The sequence below is a fragment of the Amyelois transitella genome, chromosome W (assembly GCF_032362555.1).
Source record: "Amyelois transitella isolate CPQ chromosome W, ilAmyTran1.1, whole genome shotgun sequence".
NCBI classification, from domain to species: domain Eukaryota; kingdom Metazoa; phylum Arthropoda; class Insecta; order Lepidoptera; family Pyralidae; genus Amyelois; species Amyelois transitella.
In genome coordinates this window covers 8,575,631-8,586,790 of record NC_083536.1, presented here as the reverse complement: position 1 = coordinate 8,586,790, position 11,160 = coordinate 8,575,631, and the positions used below count along the sequence as shown (strand labels likewise).

Below are 11,160 nucleotides of genomic sequence, written 5' to 3'. Positions count from 1 at the left end.
GAGTATTCATAAAAAATGTTTTGCACACTCTTATTTTCACATTCCGAACTGTAAAATAAAAAGCATTGTTCATATTCCTTCCTTTTTCAGTTGTTGTGTATCTATATTTCCGGTTAATTGCAGTCATATTTTTATTGATCATATCTCTCTGTCTATTAATATCTTTAACCCTAGATAGCTAACGTTATAGAACTACCTTAATAAGCTAATCATTCGACTTTTTGACGAACATATTTTAATACCACTTTATATAAAATTAGTAAAATATATTATAACTTTTATTGTATTTATTTATTTTATAGGATATAAATAATAGAATTCATAGATAAAGAATCATATTTATTTATAAATGACATAAAAAAATAATTTTTAATGAGACCTACCATTTTCGAGATCAATTAGGCACTTTGCTTCTTAAAACTAAAAAAACAAAAAACTAAAAATAAACTAAACTTTTCTTCTTATAAACTAATAACATTACAACATAATGAAAGAAAAACAACAATAGGAACTTAGTTTTTTTTGGCACAAGTTGGGCAAAAGTCAATGTTATGTTCACCACATATAGGTATGTTGCAATTGCTGCAACTGTTCTTCGTCATGCGCCTCTTTTTATAGGAGCACACACCACAGGTCTTTCTTTTCTTTGCTGTTGTGTCTCCAGACGTCAGAGAACTTCTACTGTCTGATGGACCAGGTGCGTGGTCAATTGGGTCTTGAGTAACTTGCTTGGTGCTGAGCACATCTCGTATTAGGTCCTTTATTTTTCGTGTCATCGTTGGTGTTTCGAGCCTGTGTTTTAGCCATGGTTCTACGAGTTGTTCATGTAGCTTTTTCATAAAGCTTCTTCGGGATAAAGGCTTTCCTCCAGATGTCAAAACGTTATGACAATAGATAATGTAGGAGTTTATTCCACATATATTCAGCATTCCGTAAAACATGCACATGGGCCATCGGTTAGTTTTACGATTGCAAGACATATTTGAACACATCTGATCAAATGTGTCTACCCCACCTTTCGTTGAATTATAAAAATTTATGATCTCTGGTTTATTGTTCGTGGGATTCACAGTTCCTTCTTCGTCACACGAGGACACCAAGTAAACCATCTTGCTTGGCTTAGGTTTGTATGATACAAGCGTAAGTGGCCCATCATAGCAAAATATGGAAGTTCCGATTCTTCTAGTTCTATTATTCTTCATGGCCTCTGGTATTTCTCTTTTGTTTGCCCGCAAAGTTCCGACAATAGTTAACTTGTAAGGTTGCTGTAGCAAACTTTTGGCTAAGGGGATAGACGTAAACCAGTTGTCAGTTGTAACGTTTCTGTTTGATCCATGAATGCTGCGAGTAATCTCCTTGACAACATATTCTCCGAGAGGTAATCCTCCTGTATTAGTTCCTTTTCCGAGATATGGCAAAGCATCAATCATATAACGAGTACCACTGTCACACATCATTTCAATTTTCAGGCCGTACTTCGCTGGCTTATTGGGGATATACATTTTGAATTTGCTGCGTCCTCGGAATGCCAGCAGTTGCTCATCAATAGTTACATTGGTACCAGCAATATAGTTTTCTCGACACTGCACCATGAGAATATCCCATATTTTTCGTATAGGTGTGAGTGGATCAGACTCGATGGTTTGAATTCTTAGTTCACGATCATCAAATCGAATGCACCTTACAAGGAAATCAAACCTTTCACGACTCATACAAGATACGTAGCGAGTACCGCAAAATTCTGTACTGAACAATTCATCACTTGTGAGATGGTTATCCTTGAGAGCAGCTGCCAGTATAAATATACCGAAAAGAGCTTTCAGTTCTTCTTTGCAAACGTTATTTTGAGTTGAAGTTTCAGTCTTATAGGTTTGTTTCCTGATGGCTATTTCAACATTGGTCCATTTTAGTATTTCGCCATAAATTTCATCCGTCAGAAAAGATTCAAACAATCCTAGGGGTTCTGTAATATTTTTCACTGATCTGGTTGGCCCTCTTGCCATACGGACAATATTTATAACTGAAGTTCGCGATGATGTCTGTCCTTTTCTAGTAGACCAAGTATGACGATTTTTGCCTCGAATACTACTTTGAGATAAGGTAATGATATTACTGGATGCTGATGAACCTTCGTGTTGTCGAGTACTGGGTGGATTGGCGTTGGATGGATTTTCATGTGGCCCTTCACCGTCTGAAGATGATGAAGAAACGTGTTCAGGTTCTTCGTTCACAGGTTCATCTTGGTAGTCGCTTTCCACATCATCCACTAATAAATTATCCTCAGTCTCACTGTCAGACAAATCGTCATACTCTTCATTTTCGAGTGCCGCAACTATTTCTGCATCGGTGATAATCGACCTCGCCGCCATGGTTCACTATAACGCAATAAAACAATACTAAATGTAAGATTAAGTTTTGTACTAAGTACGAGCAAAAGTTACACAAAAGCTAATCATTCGTCAAAATGACGACTACAAGCTAGGTATATCAAAAACCAAAGTACTTACCGGATGCGCACGAGTGCCACGCGTCGCAGCTAGGCGGTCACTGAGTTGGCCCAAAACATCACGTGCGTAAGCTAACCGGTGTTAGAGGGAGATAGAAAAATGTTGCCAGTAGTCGTCATTTTGACGAACGTTAGCTTTCTAGGGTTAAGTTCCCAATAGTATTTAAAAATAGCAGTCCGGTCTTCCGCTGTTATCTTTTCTGCACATTTTAGACGGCATTTTTCATTACATGGTGGTTTTACATATCTAGCTCGTTTTGTTATATTTTTTTTAGTTTTATATTCTAAACCTGTGTTTCGAAGAAACTTTGCTTTATTTTGCCTCCACTCTTTAGGATTTGCTACACGTTTCCTTGTATTTTTCCTCTGTGAATCTAAACCAGTTAGAGATTGCAAATTGTTTGATGATGTTGGTACAGGTTCTATAACAACAGTTGATAGGCCAGAAGCATCTTCATGATCACTATCATCGGTCTCTCTAATAACAACTCCTTTATTATTTGGTCTTACAAAATCAGGATCTCTTACGGAATCATCGGAGTCTTCTACAAAGCTGGCTTCGGAGCCTTCTATGATAGATACTGTATCCGATGAGGATGATGACGACGAACTGGAACTCGATGAATTTGAAGAATCTGATGACGATTTTTCTTTAGAAATATTGTCTTGTATAGGATTAGCGCCATGAGTAGAATCTGAAATCAAATATAAAAAAAGCGTTAAAAGGTTATGTGTATGATAAGTCATTTATCCTGCAAAATTAAAAGAGAAGGTTAAAGCCAAAGACTACATACGTATTATTGAAGGCGAAACGGTAGGCTCAATATTCTCTTTCTCTCGTATATTATCGGATTCTGAAAAAAACAATTTGGTCAGCAACATAACATCGACAAAATTAATAATTTTAAATTCATGTTTAACCAATTATTAATTATAGTTAACCAATAACCAGTGATGAATCTGTTATTATACTGTTATTTACCTTCGTCCTTTAATGCTTTTGCCAAATCCAATATTCTGTCGACTCTCCTCATTATTCAAGCCTGAAAGTGTTATTTAAAATATGGACATAATCAGTAACTAAGTGCTAAGTACCTACATACAGATACAACATATTTTTGTCGCAGCTAAGAGGTAGGTAGGTACTTATTTAAAAATTTATGAAGTAGAATATACCATTATAATTTCAAACAATGCTACATTTAGATACTTTTAATGATACGATGTAAGACATTATCATCATAAACATAGTTACAATGACAATTCGTTCTATTTAAATTAAACCAAACAGTATAATGCAAACAAATTGGTTTCTCAAATATGGTAATAAAGTTAAATAACGGTTACGTTGTTTTAAATTATAAATAAAAATCTTTTGGAAAAATGTTGAATAGGGTAATATGGCAAAATTAATCTCTATCTTACTTAAATTACAAAAAATATCAAACAAACAAATTATTAAAAACTGCAACAACTCATAATATTACAATATTTTTTTATTAATGGTGGCAAATTAAAATGTATCACTTTTCAAGATAGTACTGGGTATTTTATTTGTTATAAACTGAAATGTAACATTATATTACAAATATAAACCAACTACAAGATAAATTGTTAGGACAAGTATTGTTATAACAAAAAATATTACATTTTATAAGAATAATCTTAAATGGATAATACACTTACCTTTTCTGTATTAGTGTCTTATTTCAAGTTACAACGGTTTTTACGCGGGCGACAAACACTACCGCTCGTTTCAATGTGACACGTAACACTATTCAAGGACGTGTCATGCGAAAACTTGCTTAGTAATAAACCGCCACAACGCCCTCACGCGGACATTTTTGTAACTAAAGTTACAACGATATTTGATTTTAATAGAGAATTTTAATATGGATCGAGTGGTTAACTCAAAATCACGATTTTTCGACTTGTAACAGTATTTGATCGGATGTGCGAAATAACATCAATGAAATGGGTCTTGGATGTTTATCTATATAAGTATTTATTATAAAATATAGTATCGTTGAGTTAGTATCTCGTAACACAAGTTTCGAACTTACTTCGAGGCTAACTCAATCAGTGTAATTTGTCCCGTATATATAAAAAAAAAAAAAAAAGTTTTTCTCCACCAATTCATCTATATGTATAGATAGCAAATCTAATTTATTAAGCAACCCTGCAATGTTCTGATGTAAAATAGTTAATTTTGCATCAGATCATCTATTATTTTCTTACTTATGTCATAATCATAGCTTAAAATATCTAAAACTAATAATCCTAGCTCGTCAATTACTTTTTTTATACCTTTATTATTAATTAATCCATTTCGAATATAAAACATATCATAGTCATACGTGAGATTTAAATTAGAGTCCAATAAATATGCATAAGAATGTGTATGAATGTCGAGGTATAATAAATTGTTAAAACATTCTAATCTCCAATTAAAAATAGTTGAAAGATTGTTACAAATAAATGTCGGCAAACATATTACAATGTTAGTATGAGTAATTAACTTTAATGTATCTCTTAAGTGTTACACTAAGTCAAAATAGTTATTAGTTTTTTTTAAATCTTCCTCTCCAATAAAGATGATGCAAAAATCTTTACGCGTGTAATCCTTTAATTTGTCGTCTTAATCTTTGATTAAATGGTATATTCCGCAATTTAGCTTCAAATAGTGGCAGATTTTGCAATTCCCGAAAGTATTTTCAGCAATAGAGAGTATCTTATTCCTGCTTTTCGTACTGATCATACAAATTTTTGTCTCTTCATGTACCATATTCCTTTCCAGTGTCTTTACTTTTTGGCTCTTGTTGTCATAGCTCTTCTTTCTTGCTTTGCTCGTTCCAAAAATATTATTATTCTCTGGTTTTTCAATTTGAGTCAAAGACTTGCATCGACTTTACGATGATTGTTGTTCTTTTGACTTTAATTCTGTGATAGTTTTCTTTAATTTGTCATTTTCAGTATTTAATTCATTTATTTTACCGTTGGCTAAAATTAGTTCCCCCTTTAATTGAGTTACTTTACGTTGTAGTTGAGAAATCTGATCCTCATTATCACTATCTGAAGGTAAAGTGCTATCATAATTATGCTGTTCATATATTGACAAGTCAAGATATAAGTACAGGACTTTTCGTAGCTGCTCCACGTTGCATTGTGACACCGTCAATGGATGCACGAATAGGGGTGTTAGTATTGTCTTTTTTAGGCTGTTTACTTTTACAAACCACGCACATCCAGGCATCTTTGTGTTCCTTAGTCATCGTATTAAGAAATCTTTTTTCAGGAATATTAGCACAGATTAGGTCATAATATTGTTTACAACCATCACATTTTAGATAAATTTTGTCTTGAATAATATTGTTGCATCCTCCGCAAGTAATTTTGTACGACATTTTCCAAGGATTTTAATCTTCCAATAATGTTGGTAAATGTTGTATATCTGGCAACACTACGTATATCAGATTCAATTTTGACGTTGTCAATTGATTTTGACAGCTGACTTTTCAGGTAGTTGTGGGTATAATTTTCAGAAGTTCAAATATTATCAACTTGAGGGTACGACATTATAACTTATCTTTTGTTTACTTTGGAAATCAGCTGATTACTTTCTTGAATAATATTATGTGGTTATTCACAATGTACACTTTAAATTGTCACTACTTTCACTACTAAAATATACAGTATTTCAAATAAAATTAAATATTAAAACACGAGCGAAATGTTATCTAAACGAGGCAATGTTGCCACCAACGATGTACAAACACAAATTAGTTAATTAACAAATGTACAAACACAACAGGTAGGTATTGTTAGTAAAAGAGAAGACAAGTTAATGATTATAATTAATTGACGGCCTCTGTGGCTCAGCGGTAGTATGCTTGTCTGTGACACTGGAGGTCCCGGGTTCGAATCCCGGCCAGGGCATGATGAGAAAAGAACTTTTTCTGATTGTCCTGGGTCTTGGATGTTTATCTATATAAGTATTATATTATAAAATATAGTATCGTTGAGTTAGTATCTCGTAACACAAGTTTCGAACTTACTTCGAGGCTAACTCAATCTGTGTAATTTGTCCCGTATATATTTATTTATTTATTTATTTATTTATAATGTGTAGTGAATGTGAAACGGTATGAAAGTTTTGTAGAACAAGGCACATAAGAAAAGATTTCGGAGGTAGGAAGAAATAGAAATTGTAATGGGAACAATAGTCTTAGGTTATTTTTAGTTAGGAACTTTGCAATAATATAAAAGAAACGGGTGTGGAAAAGAGGAAGAAATGAATTATTGTCTAAATTTAGATGGGGAAAGTTAGTCGGAATTATGTTACGAAGATGGACCACCAGTTTGGGGCAGTTGAAAATTATATGATTAAGATTAGCTTCATCCAAACCACATTTACAGATAAAAGCGTCTCTAATTCGCAGTTTATGGAGGAAGACAGGGATACATAGGGGAACGGAACCAAATACTGGATACTTTTTGTAAATTGAAAAAAGGATACAATTATAATTAAAATAACATATATTTTTTATAATCACAGCCAAGGTACATTCATGTACAATCTACAATTTATGATAAAATTAGACATTAATCTTCACTCGTTACTGATATACATTCAGTCAGAAAAGTATCGGGAATGGATTATTTATTTATGGTTCCAAATTCAAATTTTTGTTTTTATTGTTGTTGTTAGATTGGCACAACTGTTTTCCATTTTGGCGCGGAGTTTGAGTTGCATCTGTTGTTTACATTAAATACAGTGCTATTTTTAGTTATATCATATCTAGTGTGTATTGCTAATTTCATAATGGATAAAAACATCGAACAAAGAGTTTGTCTTAAATTTTGCATTGCCAATGGAATATCGTGTTCGGAGTCACTGAAAATGTTACAGAAGGCTTACGGTGAATCGACTTTATCAAAAACTCGTGCTTATGAGTGGTACAAAGCGTTCAAAAGCGGTCGAGATGTGATGGAAGATTTGCCTCGCTCTGGTAGGCCATCAACGTCTGCAACTGAAGTTAACATCGCAAAAGTGAAGGAAATAGTGACTGAAAATCCTCATTCAACTTTGAGAGAGATAGCCACCGAACTTTCTGTATCTCACGAGTCGATCCGTACCATTTTAACTAATAATTTGGGTATGAAACATGTTGCCGCTCGGCTAGTCCCAAAAGACCTGAATTTTTTTCAAAAACTCAATCGCATGAGAGTCGCTGAGGACATGCTAGAACGAGTCAATTCCGACCCAACATTCATGAAACGCATTGTTACTGGTGACGAGACGTGGGTTTACGAGTTTGACATGCAAACTAGTCAACAAGCTTCGGAATGGCGCCTTCCAACTGAACCGAAACCGAAAAAACCACGCCAAAGTCGTTCAAAAGTCAAAGTCATGTTGACTGTTTTCTTTGACTATCGCGGTGTTGTGCACTCGGAATTCTTGCCGGAAGGTCAAACGGTAAATAAGGAATATTATTTGAGTGTTATGCGGCGTTTAAGAGAGCAAATCCGACGAAAAAGGCCAGATTTGTGGAAAGAAAATTTTTGGATTTTGCACCATGATAATGCACCTTCGCACAAGGCCATCATTGTGAACGAATTTTTAACCAAACACTCAACAAATACCATCGAGCAACCACCATATTCACCAGATATGGCTCCAGCCGACTTTTTTCTTTTTCCTTAACTCAAATTACCACTTCGTGGCACCCGTTTTCAATCGGTAGAAGACATAAAAGAGAATTCGCGGCGAGAACTGACCTCAATTCCGGAAACAGCGTTTAAAAAATATTTTGATGATTGGATTATTCGTTGGCGTAAGTGTATCGTTTCTAAAGGAGCATATTTTGAAGGTGATAAAATAAATTTGGATGAATAACAAACAGTTTGTGTATTATTGATCTTTTCCTGCTACTTTCTTGACAGAGTAGTATAATATTTTTTTTTGAAAGTTACAAAAGTCGCTATAAAATTTTTATGTTCCTCAATATTGGATATTTTTATTTATTTATTCACTAACAATTTTTACATTGTGTTTGAATTGAAGTACTTACTAACTACTTAACTAAACACGGGTGATCCAAATTATACTTACAATTTAAATTTAACAATGTCAAAATAAAAATGAAGATTAAAAATCAAAACCAATCAATTTAATATAAAATGCATAACCACGAATTTCATTTATAATAGCCATGAACTGAATAAAAATTTTTTGTAGTAAATAAAATGTCAATTTTTTCTTAAATAGTCCAAGACTTCTTATATCCTTTATTTCATTAGGCAACTTGTTAAAAGCTTTACGAGCTTGATATTGGGCACTGTGTTTCGCTACACATAAATGAGGCACTATGTTTTGCTCTAGAGCTCTTCTGCGAGTTCTCTCACGTGCTTGTCTTTTCTCCTCAGACTCCAAAATAGGCAATCGCTTTTTTAAATCTACCAATAGGACTAAAAGGTACAAACTAGGAACTGTCAATATACCTAAACTTTTGAAATGTTCCTCGCAGGACTCCCATGGCGGTATACCTACCATTGCTCGGATGGCCCGCTTTTGCAATTCAAAAGCTCTATCTTGATTGTACTGGTAGCTATTGCCCCATAACTTAATACTATATCTTAATTTAGACTCTACTAGTGCAAAATATACTTTCTTTAGGTGAACTAATTTTATCTCGTTGCGGAGGGCTCTAATTACATAACATGCCGATGATATCGCAGCCTCTAGGGCTCCAAGTTCTTTTTTCCAATTAAGAAATTCGTCTATATGTACACCCAAAAATGTTGCACTGCTTACAGCTGCTACTATATTTCCATTAAGATTAATGTCAAGATTGTCAGAATTTCTAGATGTCGATTTAAATAATATTACCTTAGTCTTAGCGTCATTCAGTTTTAAATTATTATTTCTAAACCATATGTCAAAAGCATTTAAAATTAAATTAACCTTATCGTTCAAATCAGCGATATTGTTATCTGATATGACAGCGTTAGTGTCATCAGCAAATAAAACAATTTTTATATCAGGATGTCTACTTAAAATGAATTTGATTACGTCATTTACAAATATAAGAAAGAGAATAGGCCCTAATATAGATCCTTGTGGTACCCCTCTCCTAACCGCTAGGAGTTTAGATTTTATTGTATGTTCACAATTATCATCCCGCACCTCTTTAAGCTCCACAAATTGTTTTCGGTTTTCTAAATAAGATTTGAATAATAAAAGTAAGTCTCCGCGTATTCCATAGTGTTCCAGCTTCTGTATTAAGATGTCATGGTCAACTAAATCAAATGCGGAACTGAAATCTAGAAAAATGCTGGCAACCCTCTGTTTGTCATTTATTTTTGCGACTATTTCGTTAACCAGTGCGTCAATAGCATCCTTTGTACTGTACCCATATTGTTCTGTTCTGTTCTGTTTGTTCTGTACCCATATTGTTCATCACCCAGTATATTATTAGTATTTAGGTGTTCCAATAACCTCACCTTTATAAGCCTACCGAATATTTTGGAAAATACTGATAGCACGGATACTGGTCTGAAATTTTTTGGATCTCCTTTAGAACTTTTCTTATGGATCGGAATTACCCGTGCGATTTTCAGTTGTTCCGGGAATACGTGCTGTTTAACACACAAATTGAAAAAATATGTCAAAGGTTTTGCTAAAATGTCAATATTATCCTTAATTACGTTGATAGATATTTCGTCATACGCACAGGATTTTGTACCATCCATTGATTTTAAAACCATTTTAATCTCATAAGGTGTAACCATTTTCCATTGCATTTCTTTTCTTATCCTATCGCTATTGACCTTCAGTAAGTCTATGGTGTTGTCATAAGCAAGTTTAGCGGGAAGTTTTACAGTGAATTGGCTACAAAATAAATCTGCCACCTCCTGTTGGTCTCTTATCATGATTTTATTGTTCCCTTCTAAGACAATTGTATCATTTTTATTTATTTTACTCGATTTCAATCTATACTTATTGACTACTTTCCAGACACTCTTTGACAAGTTTTTTGACTCCCTTATTTCTAAATCTACTGCATTCTTTTTGGCACATTTTAATACCCTTTTATAAATTCTAATGTAAGACGACCTATATAATTTAACTGTTTCATTGGTTTCTGATTTAACACAATTACATAGAAAACGCTTCATTTTACTAGCTACCTTAATGCCTTTTGTAACCCATGTTGTTTTTCTTTTATTATAATAAATGCGTCGTTTCTTTCTTTTGAAGCATGTACAGTAAATCTCCTTAATATTCTTTAAAAACCCGTTAATCCCCATTTGTGTCCAATGATACTGTTGAAGCTTCTCACGAAATAATTTGTTATTCCTGTCATTATAAAATCTCCTCTCTATAATGAAATGCTGCCCTTTACTTATAAAATCAGAATTTTTATCAATTGATAATTTACAAATTAATGCAGCATGGCCATCTGCTAAATTATTGTGATCAACTTCTGTGCCAATAATATGTTGTTCTGGTAAGTTTGTTATAAAGTTGTCAAGACATGATAAACCGCGCTTAAAAGTATATTCTTTGTCTATAAGGACTCTAAAACCATAACTATTGAATAAATTTAAAAAGTCATGCTTCTGTTGGTCATTAATGAGAACATCGACGTTAA

General features: G+C 33.5%; 3 protein-coding genes across 3 annotated transcripts; 1 reads left to right on the top strand and 2 right to left on the bottom strand.

The window, feature by feature from the left end:
- Positions 1 to 407: 407 nt before the first annotated feature.
- LOC106133788 (piggyBac transposable element-derived protein 4-like) lies at positions 408 to 2,650 on the bottom strand. Its single transcript, XM_013333620.2, has 2 exons — positions 2,508 to 2,650; positions 408 to 2,375 (listed from the first exon to the last, which is right to left on the bottom strand). The coding sequence occupies exon 2, from the start codon at positions 2,367 to 2,369 to the stop codon at positions 513 to 515; it is 1,857 nt and encodes a 618-aa protein (XP_013189074.2). The 5' UTR covers positions 2,370 to 2,375; positions 2,508 to 2,650; the 3' UTR covers positions 408 to 512.
- LOC106141292 (osteocalcin 2-like) lies at positions 2,579 to 4,272 on the bottom strand. The gene is made up of 4 exons (XM_060954064.1): positions 4,193 to 4,272; positions 3,489 to 3,549; positions 3,301 to 3,360; positions 2,579 to 3,201 (listed from the first exon to the last, which is right to left on the bottom strand). Exons 2-4 carry the CDS (start codon positions 3,538 to 3,540, stop codon positions 2,579 to 2,581), a joined length of 735 nt encoding a protein of 244 aa, XP_060810047.1. The 5' UTR covers positions 3,541 to 3,549; positions 4,193 to 4,272.
- A 2,864-nt stretch (positions 4,273 to 7,136) lies between these two features.
- Positions 7,137 to 8,417, top strand: LOC132904262 (protein GVQW3-like). Its single transcript, XM_060954189.1, has 2 exons — positions 7,137 to 7,974; positions 8,359 to 8,417. The coding sequence occupies exons 1-2, from the start codon at positions 7,329 to 7,331 to the stop codon at positions 8,400 to 8,402; spliced, it is 690 nt and encodes a 229-aa protein (XP_060810172.1). The 5' UTR covers positions 7,137 to 7,328; the 3' UTR covers positions 8,403 to 8,417.
- Positions 8,418 to 11,160: the final 2,743 nt, after the last annotated feature.